Consider the following 18769-nt stretch of genomic DNA (forward strand, 5'->3'; position numbering starts at 1 on the left):
GCGCCGGAAGATGATGCAACGTGGTGTATTTTGATGACGCTGCGGCACCTTCCCTGGTGCATTGGTTGACATGTTTGTACTTTTAGTATATAAGGTGGGGGGATAGAGGTCAGATGCGTGCTTGATAAAGACCAGCAATGGTCGAAACGTCGCTGCCTGTACCATTTGCTTTTATGGATTTGGAATAAAAGTCAATTTCAATTACAGAGTATAAAGAATGGGAGGCGAAAAATGTGTGTAATCCTAAATAATTGGATTAAGTTTGCACCAGGAATCAGCTAGATGTAATGAAGATGAAGTGATAGAGTGTTGGGGTAATGGAAGTGATAGGGAGATGACGTTCCTGTCTAATTTTGTAGCAGCCGTCAGGATCTGCAATAGTTAATGTATGAGTAAAAGAGACCGATATACTGAAATAGAGGTTTTTTGACCTAATTTTGAGTTCGCAAAATAGATCAAATGAACAGCAGCACTTCAAAATAAAACCACTAACAGTGGGGGTGCAACATACAAAAAGGCTTAACCAGAGAACCCGACTTCAGTAGGTTCCAACAAGGTAGTCCATATATAGAAAATAGGAAGCAGCACCATAAGCAGGTTCTTCACAGCATCTTATACAGATAAAAGTTGCTCATCTTTATTTAGGCATCCAGGGTTAAAAAGTGGCAGATCACGACGTTTCGGCCAGTGCGACGGCCTTTGTCAAGCTAATGCCACAAGCACAGACTGAACATATAAGTTACAACAGAGAGACAACCCCCACCAATACTAACATATGATTGGATCAGCTGGAAATAATAAACACTAAGGGCTGGAAATCCACAGTGTATCACATGATGTCTGCAGAACGTCATTGCCTAGAGTCCCACCGTGCTCCATGACAGTCAGTCAGAAAGCCAATCAAATTGCGCTTGCAAGACTTCACAGACCCCGTACATGCGTGCTATGTATCACAAAAATAAAGCTGAGTTTATAATACATCAGCTAAATGGAGGAGAAGCCCCCGGCTAAGAGCATGCACGGTATGTGGGAAACGTCAGGCCGAGAGATAGACTAACGATCGCGAGGCTTTCCAGATCCCGCGCACGCGCACCATGGATTTCGCAAGGGCATCGGAGCAATATTACGCTGAGGAAGGAAAAACCCCTACTGGAAACATACGCAATGTAATAACATCAGGCGGGGAGATCCATAGACGCATGTCCCTATACTATTCACCCAGTGCTGCCATAAAAAAAAAATTGTACAAATGCAAAAAAAAGTTCACATGTAAAAAGAAGAAGTGTGTGGACGCCCAATGCACATATCCATGACGCATAGCATAAAATAAGCAAAATAAAAAAAAAAAATGCGAACACAAACAGGAGCATGTGTAGGTGCCTCTTATGGTCCGAAAAATATGGTATATTGTTAAAAAATAGTAAAACCTTGTTTTAATTCTTGGCAGATGATGGTAACGGGAGCTCTGAGGGATGTCTGATATCTGCAGATTGTAAATCAGAAGATTGTGATATCACACAAGATACATATGAAGAACCCGCCATTATCCCAGATATCCCATCAGCCCTTCACAGCAAAGATTCATCATCTGATCCTCTTATCCCATCTTCTGATCCACCACAGACTGGTAAACAGGTGAAAAATTACAGGAGGAAGGCTAAACATCAAGGAGATCCTACAGGGGAGAAGCCTTTTTCCTGTTCAGAATGTGGGAAATGTTTTAACTGGAAATCACAACTTGTTGAACATCAGAGACTTCACACAGGAGAGAAGCCATTTTCTTGTGTAGAATGTGGGAAATGTTTTAAATGGAGAACATCTCTTGTTCAACATCAGAGAACTCACACAGGAGAGAGGCCATATTCATGTGCAGAATGTGGCAAATCTTTTACCCATCAAACACATCTTGCTACACATCAGAGAAGTCACACGGGAGAGAAGGCATTTTCATGTTCAGAATGTGGGAAACATTTTAGTCAGAAAACAAATCTTGTTTCACATCAGAGAACTCACACAGGAGTCAAGCCGTTTTCATGTTCAGAATGTGGGAAATGTTTTAATTCGAAACCATCTCTTGTTATACATCATAGATTTCACACAGGAGAGAAGCCGTTTTCATGTTCAGAATGTGGAAAATGTTTTACTAAGAAATCAAATCTTGTTTCACATCAGAAAACTCACGGAGGAGAGAAACCGTTTTCATGCTCAGAATGTGGCAAACATTTTAATCAGAAATCAGGTCTTGTTTCACATCAGAAAATTCACACAGGGGAGAAACCATTTTCATGTGCAGAATGTGAGAAATGTTTTAAATGGAAATCAGCTCTTGTTCAACATCAGAAAATTCACACAGGGGAGAAGCCATTTTCATGTTCAGAATGTGGGAAATATTTTTCTACAAAACCAAATCTTGTAAAACATCAAAATACTCACAAAGGGGAGAAGCCATTTTCATGTTCAGAATGTGGGAAATGTTTTGCTGTGAAATCAAGTCTTGTTAAACATCAAAATATTCACACAGGAGAGAAGCCATTTTCATGTTCAGAATGTGGGAAGAGTTTTAAATGGACATCATCCCTTGTTATACATCAGAGAAATCACACAGGAGAGAAGCCATTTTCATGCGGAAAATGTGGGAAGTGTTTTAAATGGAAATCAGATCTTGTTCAACATCAGAGAACTCACACAGGGGAGAAACCATTTTCATGTGCAGAATGTGGGAAGTGTTTTAAATGGACAACATCTCTTGCAAATCATCAGAGAACTCACACAGCAGAGAAGCCATTTTCGTGTTTAGAATGTGGAAAATGTTTTAAATGGACGTCAGGTCTTGTTAGTCATCAGAAAAGTCACACAGGGGAGAAGTCGTTTTCATGTGCAGAATGTGGCAAATCTTTTATCCATAAAACAAATCTTCTTTCACATCAGAGAACTCACACAGGGGAGAGACCATTTTCATGTTCAGAATGTGGGAAGCGCTTTACCCAGGAAACACATTTCTTTAGGCATCAGAGAATTCACATGAGAGAGTAGCAATTTTTTTTTCTTCTCCAAACTAGTTTTATTGACATATAGTACAAAATACCTGTACTCTGTAACTGTGTGTCATTCTGATCAATGCTGTATTTCTGAAAATAATGTATTTTAAGACTCCTTGTATAGAATTATGAGTGACTTTAGAGAGCTCTGACTTTTGAAAGTTGCTAATGAGCACCTGCTTGGATGCTTTGTTGGACCTACAGGGTCTATTATGAATTAAAAATAGACAAATGTCAAAAATCCCAAGAATACACGTGACAAACTGAAAATGGGATTTTGTCAGAATACATAAAAATTTTTGATAAGCAAGTTTGCTAAAAATAAGACAGGTATATGTGTTTTGATGGATTTATGTGAAAGATGACAGGTTCACCATGATTTTAGATTTTTTTTTAAAATTCCTGACATTTTGGGTGCGTTCACATGAGCGTGTGCGTATGCGTTAATACACGCGCACATACGTGCAAAAAGGCGCATGAATGAAGGTCCGTGCTTGTTATATGCGTGTAAGAACTGTGAATTTTGGCTGCGTGGAGCGCACATAGATGCTCTCCATACGTCAGCATACCAGGAAATATGCACGGCGCCAATAGTTAGGCATTGATAGTTCTGAGCGTCAGGATTTTATTGGCGCCACAGCGATTTTTTTTTTATTACTACCTTTTTTCCTTTACCCACAAGCTTTAGAGATTTTTTTTTTTCTTTTTAAATTATTTTTTATTATATTCTCCACCTCAACTGTCTGTGTGAATGTATCATGCAGCCTGTATATACTTTGCTTTTTTGCGGGTTATTTTTTTTGTTTTTATGTTTCTTTTGTTTAGGTTTCTCACCCCTAAATTTTTTTTTTTTTAATTAAACAAATGAAAAAAAAATTTTACATTGCTGTATATTGGCTCGTTCACACGGCCGGACTCCCGTGCTGCGTGTCCCATAGGAGCCAATATAAAGATCAGCGCAGTACGGACCAAACAGCCACACGTCCTTTTTTCTGTGGTGCGCGCGTTCGCAGGCAGGAAAAACACGGACATATGAACACTTCATAGGAAATACAGGGTTTTAATAGGCGCGTTTTTCTGCGCTCGTATGTATGCGCGAAAACACGCTCGTCTGAACGTACCCTTATTTCTGAGTTATAAGACAGGTGTCTTTGTAATTATCGATATACTCCCTATTGCTTGTTTGTTTGTTTTTTTATTCATTCTTTTCACTAATAATAATTTAAAAAAAGCTAATTCTGACCATTCATGCTTTTTTTTTTTTTTCTTCAAACAAATATTCCTGAACTTTGATTTTCACGTGTTAATTAAAATTTGCAGATGTGAATAATATGGGGAATTCCAATGCTCCTGCATTCTCTGCGCCGACTCAGTAGGTTACTCACTAGAGATGAGCGAGTATACTCGTTTCCAGTAATTACTCGATCGAGCACCGTGATTTTCGAGTACTTCAGTACTCAGGTGAAAAGATTCGGGGGGCGGCGGGGGGAGGCGTGGCGGCGCAGGGGGTAGCAGCGGGGAACAGGGGGGAGCCCTCTCTCTCTCCCTCCCCCACTCCCCGCTGCAACCCCCCACTCACCCACGGCGCCCCCCGAATCTTTTCGCCCGAGTACGGAAGTACTCGAAAATCGCGGTGCTCGGGCAAAAAAGGGGCATGGCCGAGTAGGTTCGCTCATCTCTATTACTCACTGATCAGGAGGAGTAAAATGATGCCCTTTGTCCCAATATATCTGGAGAGCTTCTGATCGCACCCTATCTCTGTGTGAGATTATCCTTCATTTTGCTCCTTCTTTTCTCATGTTTCTCTTCCCTCTTGTGCTGCTATTTATGCCCTAGGCGTATGAATGCCAACGTGATGGAGATAAGCTGATTCTATAAGGTTGAGAGCAAACACTAATGGTCCATTTAGACGGGATGAATGTCGGGCAAACGATGCCCGACACTCGTCCCCGCATACACTCGCTCCCGTGCTATTGCACGGGAGCTAGTATAGTTGGCTAGCTCACAGAGTGGCCAGCAGGGGGGCGGGGAGGCTGCAAGAGATTTAACAGTGTCTCAGCAGATGTATCACACATACGCAGCTTAGATACGTCTACTGAGCTGATGTAGATACGCAGATTCTGTTGGATATGTCTGCTGCAGACGTATCACACATGATCGGCTTAGATACAGCAGACAGTATTACACATGACAGTTGCCCCAGTAGTAATACAGACTCCCCAATAGTTGCCCCAGTAGTATTATAGAACCCCCCAATAGTTGCCCCAGTAGTAACAGACCCTCCCTAATAGTTGCTCCAGTCGTAATACAGCCCCCCAATAGCTGCTCCAGTAGTAATACAGACCCCCCCAATAGTTGCCCCAGTACTAATAATGACCACCAATAGTTGCCCCAGCAGAAGTATTCGCCCCCAATTTCCCCAGCTGTAATAGTGACCCCCCAATAGTTGCCCCAGCATTAATAGTGACCCCCCAATAGTTGCCCCAGGACTAATAGTGACCCCCCCAATAATTGCCCCAGCAGTAATACTGACCCCTCATAGTTGCCCCAGCAGCAAAAGTGACCCCCCATAGTTGCCCCAGCAGCAAAAGTGACCCCCTATAGTTTCCCCAGTGGTAAGTGACCCTCAATAATTGCCACAGCACTAATAGTGACCCCCCAGTAGTTGCTCCAGCACTAATAGTGACTCTCAATAGTTGCCCCAGGACTAATAGTGACCCCCAATAGTTGCCCCAGCAGTAATAGTGACTCCCCCCCACACTTGCCCCAGCAGTAAGTGACCCCGAATAATTGTCCCAGCACTAAGTAGACCCTTAATAGTTGCCCCAGCAGTAGTACAGACCCCCCCAATAGTTTCCCCAGTAGTAATAAATACACCCCACGCCACCAACCCTAACCCCATTTACCCTTCAGCTGAGGACAGTGAGCCGGTGGACGCAGCTGTGATTGGCATTAGGGCTGTCACCGTGAGCAGGCAGACAAGAATGAAACCGCAGTGAAGAAGCGACGGACTGCGCATGCGCAACGTTGGAGACACCTGTTCCCGAGAAGCCGACAAGAGCTACCGCACCTGCGCAACAAATGGACACCAGGCTGGATTTCTCGTATCCAAGGACGACAGAATGGTAAGCACAGAGGAGGGCACTGGTTCAGGAAAGTATATATCTTTTGCATGGCTCATTTGCAAAGCACACATTATGTGCATACATACACTTGTCACGGCCGGACAACCCCTTTAACCCCTTAAGGACCAGGCAGTTTTGTACCTTAAGACACTTTTTAGGAATTTTACTGCCCTATTTTTTTCCTTTAGCTATCAAAATAATTTTTGCTGCATTTTTTTCCCCTGACATATAAGGCTACTTTTTAAATATATTTTTCACTGGTTTTTTCCCGTTTTTAGTTTTATTGGGGGTAAAAAGCTAAAAAAAATTTTTTAACATTTCTGGTTATTTTTTTTTTTAATTCGTATTTTTATGCTAAAAATAAAGTATGGGAACGGGTTTCATTTTGTTTCAGGCTTTGGATTACAGGGCGCTTATAGCGACGGTTTTGGTTGACATCACTTTTGGGTTATTTTCTTTCTTATGTATATATTGTTTTATTCTGTAATTTTGTTTTTCTTATTTATATAATGTCCCCCATAGCATTAGCATCATGTAAGACCTCTGGGGGACATTCACATATTTAATTTTTTTTTTATTTGACACTTTTCCACTGTAGCTGGAGCATCCATAGGAGCCCCAGTTTCAGGGGAAAAACATCCGCTGTAGTGACATTAGTCACTGGCAGAGCTGGTCATGGTCTAATATGCAGGGAATCCCGGTGGTCACATGACCCCCCCCCCCCCACCCCCGGCTCCCATAGTGAAAGTTACACTTCCACTTTCTAGTACGCAGCGCTCTTTAGGCGCTGTGTACTCGGGGAAGGAAAAGGCAGAAAGGGTTAAAAACCCCTCCTGTCTTCTCCTCCAGATTATCAGCTGTTACTAACAGCTGACAACCCGTCCTGCCTCTAATTCATTGCAGAGCTGGAGGCTTAAATCCCTGCCATAATTTTACATATGCTAGGCTTTAAGCCCAGGACTAGGCGACGTATATTTACTGTGCCTGGTCCTAAACAGGTTAACATAGTGGCTGTTCAATAACAGCTGCTATTTACACTGAACGCTCATCGTTCAGGATGTTATGCAGCATAAACAATAGACAATGAGCTAAACGATCATCATCCAGTGTAAATAGCAGCTCTTCAGTATTGAACGGCTGCTATGTTAAGTCAATGGAGAGGAGCAAGGGAGCGCAAGAAGATCAGTCTGCTCCTGCCACCCCACTGTGAGCCAACGATACTAGCTCCCTTTCTGCAACACGAGAGTATGTGCGGGGACAGGTGTTTGGCATTGTTTGCCCTACATTCGGCCCATCTAAATGGGTCTTAACCCGTGATCTTCTGATGGCTTGTCCACCGATGGTCGCTCAGGCACCCCTGGTTGTCCATCCTAATATATGACTAGGGTCTTTGGGGGAGGCTGAATGATGTATTTCTTCTTGTGGACTGAGGCTATCCATGTGAAGCTGGACATCCTTATAGAATGAACTGGGATTGACACCCGGGTAATTCTGAGGAAAATGCTCATAGTCCTCCCCAAGGGAATGAGAGAAGTGATGACTAGCGCCCCATGAGTCTGGTCTGGGGCCTCTGCAGTTCCATTGTATATTTTATCGGTCAGGGGATTGTTACATGTTGTTTGGTACCGTGTGAATGAATAATACCCTGTTGTAAATGTGTATATCACATCATTTTGGGTTAGGTTTTTGCTATAAAAGTAAGTGAATCATAGTTGTAAAATGGATATACACTGTGAGGAAGGTCTTACACTTGTATTATTATTAGAGATGAGCGAACACGTTCGGCCCCGCCCCTTTTTCGCCCGAACACCGAACTTTGCGAACACTTCAGTGTTCGGGCGAAAAAGTTCGGGGGCCGCCGTGGCAGCGCGGGGGGGTGCGGCGGGGAGTGGGGGGGAGAGGGAGAGAGAGAGGGCTCCCCCCTGTTCCCCGCTACTGCCGCCCGCGCCGCCGCGCATCTCCCCGCCCCCCGGCGGCACCCGGACCTTTACGCGCGAACACTGCAGTGTTCGGCAAAGCCGGTGTCCGGGTGCGGATGTGTCCGTAACGGACATGTTCGCTCATCTCTAATTATTATATATAGAGACTAAGAACGCTCTAGGAACCCCAAGCAACCTGTGATAAATGATACTGGAAAATCGTCACCCATCTTTCTGTGTCAATCTGCCACCTTTCTGGTCTGGGGAGAGTTGAGTGGATTTAGGCAAGATGGTTAAAGGGGTTGTCCCGCGAAAGCAAGTGGGGTTATACACTTCTGTATGGCCATATTAATGCACTTTGTAATATACATCATGCATTAAATATGAGCCATACTGAAGTTATTCACTTACCTGTTCCGTTGCTAGCATCCTCGTCTCCATGGTGCCGTCTAATCTTCAGCGTCTAATCGCCCGATTAGACGCGCTTGCGCAGTCCGGTCTTCTCCCTTCTGAATGGGGCCGCTCGTGCCGGAGAGCTGCTCCTCGTAGCTCCGCCCCGTCACGTGTGCCGATTCCAGCCAATCAGGAGGCTGGAATCGGCAATGGAACGCACAGAGCCCACGGTGCACCATGGGAGAAGACCTGCGGTCCACCGTGGGTGAAGATCCCGGCGGCCATCTTCGCATGGTAAGCAAGAAGTCACCGGAGCGCGGGGATTCGGTTAAGTACTATCCGGTTTTTTTCTTTTAAACCCCTGCATCAGGTTTGTCTCGCGCCGAACGGGGGGGCTATTGAAAAAAAAAAAAACCAGTTTCGGCGCAGGACAACCCCTTTAAGTATTTCCTGCCAAGCAGAGGTCATCAATATTCATTCCACTGCCTTTCACACCTACACTGGAGGGGGGTCTTTGATGTCCCTTGCTTCTTTTGGGACCAGCAAGGAAGTCCTTTGCTGTGATGATGAAGTTACAGAGTTATGGCCCATTTTATAAGTAACGATTATCGCTCAAAGTTTCTTCAAACAAATGAATTTGACCAATAATTGTTCTTTGTAAATGCGAAAAAAGTCTCACTATTCGTTCGCGGTTGTTAAACGATCGCTGGTTTCTTGTTACGTGTAAATACTCCCCACTTCACATTGAAGGTGAAGTGCTGAGCGAGAAGCCAGCAATGTCTTTCAGTCTAAATGCTCTGCACGACCTTAGCGGGGACGTCAACGTTCGTGTAGTCATTTAAACGACTGTTAGCCCGTGTAAAAGGGCCATTACAAGGGGATGTCAACTGTTTACATCTCTCCACCATTATCTCCCATCCTGGGTCCAATACACAAACCCAGACTTTTTGGCCTGGAGACTTAATTCTGTCATTAATCACAGGAGGAATTAACTGTCATTCTGGGCCATTCGAACCTCACAGCTCAACAGCAGTTATCTTTGAAGAGCTACAAGTGTACCACAGACACAGTGCATTCACTCCTGCTGCTGTGCGAGCCCCGGAGCCCACAGAATTGCATATCTGCGAAGATAATCATCTGACATGTCATTTTTTGTATCCACATGAAGTTAAATTCAATATGTGAAACATGGCAGCCATAGCTTGCCTATTGGAGGGCCTCACAGGAAATATAGCCAAAATGTTAAATTGGGCTTCCATCCAGAAGATTTGTGCATAGACTTAGCCAGTCCATCAATGATGTAAATAAGGAGGGCGGCGGAGGTGTGATTCAAGGAAGCTTTAAAACTAATAAGGATCCCCTAATTGTCAAACACTGGAGTTGCATCTAAGGCCAGCCTGTCCTCCGTTCTGCGCACTCCGCGCCCCAGGGCTATTGGAAAAAACTTCATAGACTGCTATTTTCTATTTTATTTCTTTTTATTTTCATACTGTTGTGTATTTGTAGCTCCTTATCTTTTTGAGAATATCTCTTTAGGTATATTTTTATTGAAGCACTGCTAAGCCTTTTTAGAATGAAGCTTAAACCTTTCTTAGTCGTCCTTGAACACTTTAAGCGGTCTATGACCCTGAAGTGTGTTAATTGTGTATGTCACCTAGTGGAGACCGAGGTGGCTGACCTACCTCTCAGGAATGGTCAGTGATGGAAGCGAGGTGTGTTGTGGCTTGTTATGCAAGATGAAACCCCAAACACACCCTGCACGGCCTGAGTGCAGGATCCGGGGAGCTTGAAGTAAGTTGACCTTGGAAAGAAGGTGAAGGAACTAGGACCATAGGTGGTCTTCTCATCCATCCTCCCAGTGGATGGCCATGGAATAAGAAGATGGAACAAGATTCTAGAGGTGAACAACTGGCTACGTCGATGGTGCCATCAGCAAAGATTTGGATTCCTAGACCATGCAGTGAATTACTTATATGATGGACTGCTTGCTAGATACGGGTTGCACCTTACAAAAACAGGTAAGCATATATTTGGTGGGCACCTTGCTTCACTCATTAGGAGAGCTTTAAACTAAAACAATATGGGAAGGGAAGAGAAAGGCCAGGTAAACATATACAGCTAATTAATACATTTGAGAAACTCGCTAATAGAAGTGGAAAGAAAGAACAAAGACAAAAAATTTAGAAGGCAAGTAAAGGAGCAAGAGACCCCGATCACAAACTAACATGTTTTTACACAAATGCACAGAGCATGGGAAACAAACAAAGAGAATTGGAGCTCCTAACACAGGAAGAGAAATATGATGTCATGGGCATCACAGACACATGGTAGGATGATACACATGATTGGATACAAGGCTTGAAGGATACAACTTATTTATAAGAAACAGGCCAAAAAAGGGGATGAGGTGTTGTATGTTAGGAAAACATTAATCTCCACTGAGATTCAAGCATCAGAGCATGGGAGTTCTGTAGAAACTGTTTAGGTAAGGATACAAGGCGAGAACAACAGAAAGGACCCCATTGTAGGCATTTACTATAGGCCGCCTGGACAAGCAGAAGATATGGAGGAACTCTTTCTACATCAGATGGCCAAGCTCTCAAAGAAGCCCAACATAGTGATCATGGGAGATTTTAACTATCCAGATATTTGTTGGGAATCTCTCAGGTAAAAGTAATGGATCCAACAACTTCTGATTCACTCTTGCTGACAAGATTATCTTCCAAAAGGTCAAAGAGGAAACAAGGGGATCTGCTACCGTGGACCTAATTCTTTTTAAACAGGGAGGGAATAGTTGAGGAAGTAAGAGTAGGTGGGACCTTAGGAGGCAGTGATCATGTATCCTTGATTTTTGGATAAAAAGCAGAGGAAGACCTGAGGAGACTCAGACCTCAAGGTTGAATTTCAGAAAGGCAGATTTCAATGAACTCAGAAAGAGGATAGGAAGAATCCAATGGCTGGACGTTCTTAAGGACAGAAATGTCCAAGAAGGTTGGGAAATATTGTGAAATGAGATTCTCAAAGCACAATCGTTAACAATCCCTAAAAGAAGGAAGAATGGGAAGCATTTAAAGAGACCCGGATGGATGAACACAGAACTTATATACATGCTAAAAAGGAAGAAAGATATGTTTATCAAATGGAAAGGGGGGGGGATATCTAAAGAAGAATATAATGCGGTCTGCAGACACTGTAGGGCAAGTGTCAAAGGCTAAAGCTAATAATCAATTGAGGCTTGCAACAAAGGCCAAAAGCAATAAAAAAAGGATTTGGGGGTATGTCAGAAGCAAAAGAAAAGTCAAGTAGATGTTATTGGATGCTTACAAGATGAAAATGGTGAATTGGTTAACAATGATGTCGAGAAGGCCAAACTTTTAAATTCCTATTTTGTATCTGTTTTCTCTCAAAAAGTAGATGGAACATCAACTGATCTTCTCTGCGCTATTGAGGGAATAAAAGAATGCAGGCTATCTATAAGCAGAGAGATGGTGAGGGAACACTTAGCTAACCTAAATGAATTCAATTCTGAAGGTCCAGATGAATTACATCCTAGGATACTAAAGGAAGCAGCGGACGTAATTGCTGAACCACTCGCCATACTCTTTCCTGGAGAAAATTCCTGGAGAACAGGAGAAGTCCCAGAAGATTGGAAAATGGCAAATGTTGCCCCCATCGTCAAAAAAGGGAAGAAGGTTGATCCAGGAAACTACAGGCCTGTGAGCCTGACTTCTATACTGGAAAAGGTCTTTGAACAAATTATAATTAAATTATAATTAATTATTAAACAGCATGTATGCAAGTACCTAGATAAAAATAGAGTAACCAGAATCTAATTTCCTTCTATGACAGTATCACCGACTGGGTTGATCAGGGAAATGTGTTAGATATAGTTTATCTTGACCTTAGTAAAGCATTTGACAAAGTATCTCATACTATACTTACTGAAAAAAATAACCAAACATGGGATTGACAAGGTAACTGTTAGGTGGATTCACAACTGGCTGAGTAATCGTACTCAAAGAGTGGTCATAAATGGCTGCACATCCAAGTGGAAGAATGTATCAAGTGGGGACCACAAGGCTCTGTCCTAGGCCCAGTGGTGTTCAACATTTATATAAATGATCTGGAGAAGGGAATTGATGGGAAACTGATCAAATTTGCTGACAACACAAAGCTAGGAGGGATAGCTAACACTAGGGAAGAGAAAGAGTATTCAAAAAGACCTAGACAAGCTTGCACAGTGGGCAGCGACTAACAGAATGGTATTTAACAAGGAGAAATGCAAAGTCCTTCATCTGAATGGGAGGAATCAGGCTAAGCAGCAGAACATGTGAAAAAGACTTGGGTATACTAATAGATACTAGACTGAACATGAGTCAACAGTGTGATGCAGCAGCCAAAAAGGCAAACACAATTCTTGGATGTATTAAGAGAAGCATAGAGTCTAGATCACATGAGGTTATTATCCCCCTCTACTCTTCCTTATTCAGACCTCATCTGGAATACTGTGTCCAGTTCTGGGCACCCCACTTTAAAAAAAAGACATAGACAAACTGGAACAAGTTCAGTGAAGAGTTACCAAGATGGTGAGCGGTCTGCAAATCATGTCCTATGAAGAACGGTTAGAGGATCTTGGAATGTTTAACTTGCAAAAAAGAAGGCTGAGAGGAGACTTAATAGTTGTCTACAAATATCTGTAGGGTTGTCACAGATCAGAGGGATCAGCCCTATTCTCATCTGCACAAGGAAAGACTAGAAGCAATGAGATGAAACAAAGGGAGGAGAGACAAATTAGATAATAAAAAAAAACTTTGACAGTGAGGGTGATCAATGAGTGGAACAGGTTATCACGGGAGGTGGTGAGTTCTGCTTCAATGGAAGTGTTCAAATAAACGCTGGACAAATATCTGTTTGGGATGATTTAGTGATTCTGCACTGAGCAGGGGGTTGGACCTGATGACCCTGGAGGTCACTTCCAACTCTACCAAGCCCGAGTGCGAACAAGCTTGTGATGACATCATAAACTTGTTCTGTCAAGCAAACTAGAATAGTCTCGTGTAAAAGGGGCATTACAGATGAGGCACAGTGACAGAACTGGTCAATGCTGGGGGATATTGTTGAGAGGGATTTTTTGAATCAAAGTGGGCAATGCAGGAGGGCATGGGTCAAGCTTTACTCATAGGTAAAGTCACAACCCAGCCTTAAATAATGCACTTGGGCACGAATAGGCCCAAAAAGGCTTTAAAATGAAATTCAAATATTGTCCATTCCTGAATTAAAGGAAATGTGATAACGAGCTATAAAGACTCACAAGGTTAAGCAGTTTGTTCAAGTGAGATAAATTGATACTTATGAGTACAGAATGAGACATAGATACTTGTGAGGGAGGCAGCTTGGAGGAGCATAAGAGAGCACCCATTGATGGCTCTATGTTCACAAGCAAAGAGTAGAGGTAGAGCTGAAACAGAGGTGCTGCCAACAAAGGGGATGTGTATGGTGGCAGAATGGGAATTGGTGATGGCGGTCATTTTGTGGAAGGACAATGCAAGCATTAATCTCGGGCCAGATGCCAGTTCATAGTGGCTACCCTTCCTGGCTTTAATTTAAGCCCAAACTGGGGGCGAATGACAAATTTGGTGTAAAACTTAAATAACCGCTACTCGTGGTCGAGTAGGAAAGATGGTATTGTTTTGTCATTATGCCAGCTTAAAGCCAGGCCTTATCCCACTGCAAGGAAAGTTTGTTTTTTTAGGGAATCGGGAATGTTGGGGGCTGTAATTTCTTCCCCTGGAGGGCGCTGTAGTACTCGGTGCTGGTGATGTTGGAGAAGGAGCTCGAGGAGACCGGGTAACGGCTCAATGATAAAACTCCTGTTTATTCGTAGACTTCGTTAGGTAGTTACAGGCAAGCACTTCTTTAAAGACTTCTCTCTGCCTGTAATTGCAAACACTTCTGTAAAGGCAGACTGTTGTGAAGTTGGATGATTGCAGAATTCCTTCTTACTTTCAGTACTTCCAACCTCCATCTTCTCTACACAACGCTTTCACTATCTTTCTTCTGTAATCTTCTCTCTCATTCTTTATATATCTAGAATCCTTTCCTTCTATCTATCTTCTCTTAATACAATTCTACTTCCTGTATCTTTCTTGTTACAATGATCTCTCCTTGCACTCACTGCACCTCTCCTCCTCACCGCTCTGGAAACTTCTCTTGTTCCTCCGGCTCTTACTTCATCTTCTCTCTCTAGAGGTTTCTGTCAAAAAGAGGGGAAAAACTCAGACTTTGCAGGCTCTGGACGCCTTGCTAGAACCCACACATCACACACACAGCTCTACTCCATCCATCCTGACCCTACACATCACACACACACCTCTACTCCATCCATCCTGACCCCCACACATCACACACAGCTCTACTCCATCCATCCTGACCCCCAAACATCACACACACAGCTCTACTCCATCCATCCTGACCCCCATACATCACACACAGCTCTACTCCATCCATCCTGACCCCCACACATCACACACACAGCTCTACTCCATCCATCCTGACCCCCACACATCACACACACAGCTCTACTCCATCCATCCTGACCCCCACACATCACACACAGCTCTACTCCATCCATCCTGACCCCCACACATCACACACACAGCTCTACTCCATCCATCCTGACCCCCACACATCACACACACACAGCTCTACTCCATCCATCCTGACCCCACACATCACACACAGCTCTACATCATCCATCCTGACCCCCCACACATCACACACACAGCTCTACTCCATCCATCCTGACCCCCACACATCACACACACAGCTCTACTCCATCCATCCTGACCCCCACACATCACACACACAGCTCTACTCCATCCATCCTGACCCCCACACATCACACACAGCTCTACTCCATCCATCCTGACCCCCACACATCACACACACAGCTCTACTCCATCCATCCTGACCCCCACACATCACACACACAGCTCTACTCCACCCATCATGACCCCCACACATCATACACACAGCTCTACTCCATCCATCCTGACCCCCACACATCACACATACAGCTCTACTCCATCCATCCTGACCCCCACACATCACACACAGCTCTACTCCATCCATCCTGACCCTCACACATCACACACACAGCTCTACTCCATCCATCCTGACCCCCACACATCACACACACAGCGCTACTCCATCCATCCTGACCCCCACACATCACACACAGCTCTACTGCATCCATCCTGACCCCCACACATCACACACGCAGCTCTACTCCATCCATCCTGATCCCACACATCACACATACAGCTCTACTCCATCCATTCTGACCCCCACACATCACACACACAGCTCTACTCCATCCATCCTGACCCCCACACATCACACACACAGAGCTCTACTGCATCCATCCTGACCCCCACACATCACACGCACAGCTCTACACCATCTATCCTGACCCCCACACATCACACACACAGCGCTACTCCATCCATCCTGACCCCCACACATCACACACAGCTCTACTGCATCCATCCTGACCCACACACATCACACACGCAGCTCTACTCCATCCATCCTGATCCCACACATCACACATACAGCTCTACTCCATCCATCCTGACCCCCACACATCACACACACAGAGCTCTACTGCATCCATCCTGACCCCCACACATCACACGCACAGCTCTACACCATCTATCCTGACCCCCACACATCACACACACAGCTCTACTCCATCCATCCTGACCCCCACACATCACACACACACATAGTAACATAGTATGTAAGGCTCAATGAAGACAATGTCCATCTAGTCCAGCCTGTCTATCCTCCTGTGTTGATCCAGAGGAAGGCAAAAAAAAACCAAGGGCAGAAGCCAATTAGCCCTTTTGGGGAAAAAATTCCTTCCCGACTTCCTAATGGCAATCAGACTGTTCCCTGGATCAACCCCTAATAGTTCCTACCTGCCTGTATACCCGGATTAACAATTAACCTAAGATTTATAACCTATAATATCCTTCCTCTCCAGAAAGACATCAAGTCCCCTTTTAAACTCCTCTATGGATTTTGCCATCACCACTTCCTCTGGCAGAGAGTTCCACAGTCTAACTGCTCTTACAGTAAAGAATCCCCTTCTATGTTGGTGATGAAACCTACTTTTCTCTAATCGTAGCGGATGTCCTCTTTTTACCATCATGGTCCTTGGTGTAAACAGATCCTGGCAGAGATCCTTGTATTGTCCCCTCATGTATTTATACATCGTTATTTGGTCGCCCCTTAGCCGACTTTTTTCTAGAGTAAGTAATCTCAATTTGGATAGCCTCTCTGGATATTCCAGTCCCGTCATTCCATGTATTAGTTTAGTTGCCCTTCTTTGAATCCCCTCAATCACTGTGACATCTTTCCTGAGCTCCGGTGTCCAGAACTGTACACCGTATTCCATGTGATGCCTAACAAGTGCCTTGTATAGTGGGAGGATAATGTTCTCGTCCTTCGCCCCTATACCTCTTTTAATGCACCCCAAGACCTTATTTGCCTTTGTAGCAGCTGACTGGCATTGGTTACTCCAGTTTAGTCTACTATCCACTAATACCCCCAGATCCCTTTCCATATCACTTCTCCCTAGTGGTAACACATTAAGTGAATATTTGTGACATCCGTTCCTCCTGCCCATGTGCATAGTCTTACATTTTTCAACATTGAACTTCATTTGCCATTTTTCTCCCCCATCCCCCGGCTTATCCAGGTCCATGTAGCCACACATTGTCCTCCGTTGCATTAATTATATTGCATAATTTTGTGTCATCTGCAAATATTGATATTTGCTGTGCAGCTCCTCTATCAGGTCATTGATAAATATGTTGAACAGAGTGGGGCCTAATACTGAACCCTGTGGCACCCCGCTAGCGACTGTGGTCCAATCAGAGTACGAACCATTTATTACCACCCTCTGCTTTCTATCATTGAGCCAATTTTTTACCCACTTACACACGTTTTCGCCCAGTCCGAGCTGCCTCATTTTATATATTAGCCTATAATGTGGCACGGTGTCAAAGGCTTTAGAGAAGTCCAGATATACGAGATCAATAGATTCTCCCTGGTCCAGCTTAGAGCTTACTTCATCGTAGAAACTGATCAGATTTGTCTGACATGAGCGACCCTTCATGAATCCATGCTGGTGAGGAGTTATTCCCTTATTCTCCTTGAGGTACTCATCGATGGCGTCTCTCAGAATCCCCTCGAAAATTTTTCCTGTTACTGAAGTGAGACTTACTGGCCTGTAGTTACCAGGCTCACTTTTGCTCCCATTTTTGTAAATTGGAACCACGTTGGCAATGCGCCAATCCAGTGGTACAACACCGGTCTTGATAGTGTCCAGAAATATTAGGTATAACAGCCTAGCTATCTCGTCACTTAGTTCCCTTAGTATCCTTGGGTGTAATCCATCTGGGTCCGGCGATTTATCAATTTTAGTCTTCCTTAGTCGCTTCCGCACCTCCTCCTGTGTTAGGTATGAGATATTTTGTGAGGGGCTCATTTTATTCTCCTGTATCTCATGTGGCATTTCCTTTTCTTTTGTGAATACACTTGAGAAGAAACTGTTTAGTAGATTTGCTTTCCCTTCATCATCATCAATGATTTCTCCTGCATTATTTTTAAAGGGCCAGTGCTCTCCCTGCAAATCCTTTTGCTGTTCATATAGTTGAAAAATAGCTTCGGGTTGTTTCTGCTCTCTTTTGCGATCCGTCTTTCTGCTTCCTCCTTGGCAGTTTTGATCGTATCTTTGCATATTTTGTTTTTTCCCTGTATGATTTTAGCGTTTCTTCGCTGCCTTGTTGCTTTAGTAGTTTGAACGCTTTCTTTTTTTCGTTTATTGCCCCTCTTACCGCCTTGTCGAGCCACATTGGTTTCCTTTGAGTTGAGTTTCTTTTATTTTTAAAGGGAATGAACTGCTCACATGAGGTGATTAGGATCCTTTTGAACTTTTCCCATTTGTCCTCTGTACTGATATTTTTGAGGATGTTGTCCCAATTAATGTTACCGATAGTAGTTCTAAGCTCATCAAATTTTGCTTTACTAAAGTTTAGTTTTTTTGTCGCTCCCTGATAAGGCTTCCTATAGATTGACAGCTGGAAGTTGATTATATTGTGGTCACTGTTCCCCAAGTGCCCCTTAACCTGCACCCCCTTTATACGTTCCGGTTTGTTGGTTAGTACTAGGTCCACAATGGCCCTCCCTCTAGTTGGTTCCTGCACAAGTTGGTTCAGGTAATTGT

The 18769-nt window shown here is 43.8% G+C and overlaps 3 protein-coding genes across 4 annotated transcripts in view; 2 read left to right on the top strand and 1 right to left on the bottom strand.

The window, feature by feature from the left end:
- The window catches only part of LOC136629002 (oocyte zinc finger protein XlCOF22-like), a 338499-nt gene that overhangs the window by 142798 nt on the left and 176932 nt on the right, over positions 1-18769 (bottom strand). The gene's annotated exons all lie outside the window — the stretch shown is intronic.
- The window catches only part of LOC136628989 (zinc finger protein 84-like), a 162303-nt gene that overhangs the window by 10204 nt on the left and 133330 nt on the right, over positions 1-18769 (top strand). The gene's annotated exons all lie outside the window — the stretch shown is intronic.
- LOC136627144 (oocyte zinc finger protein XlCOF7.1-like) lies at positions 989-4235 on the top strand. The gene is made up of 2 exons (XM_066602082.1): positions 989-1022; positions 1448-4235. The coding sequence occupies exons 1-2, from the start codon at positions 989-991 to the stop codon at positions 3031-3033; spliced, it is 1620 nt and encodes a 539-aa protein (XP_066458179.1). The 3' UTR covers positions 3034-4235.

The sequence above is a fragment of the Eleutherodactylus coqui genome, chromosome 5 (genome assembly GCF_035609145.1).
Source record: "Eleutherodactylus coqui strain aEleCoq1 chromosome 5, aEleCoq1.hap1, whole genome shotgun sequence".
Taxonomy (NCBI): domain Eukaryota; kingdom Metazoa; phylum Chordata; class Amphibia; order Anura; family Eleutherodactylidae; genus Eleutherodactylus; species Eleutherodactylus coqui.

Coding starts and splice junctions, on each gene's coding strand:
- LOC136627144 (XM_066602082.1), top strand. CDS start 989: ATGGAGGAGAAGCCCCCGGCTAAGAGCATGCACG. Junction 1,023..1,447: donor CCCGGCTAAGAGCATGCACG/GTATGTGGGAAA, acceptor AATTCTTGGCAG/ATGATGGTAACGGGAGCTCT.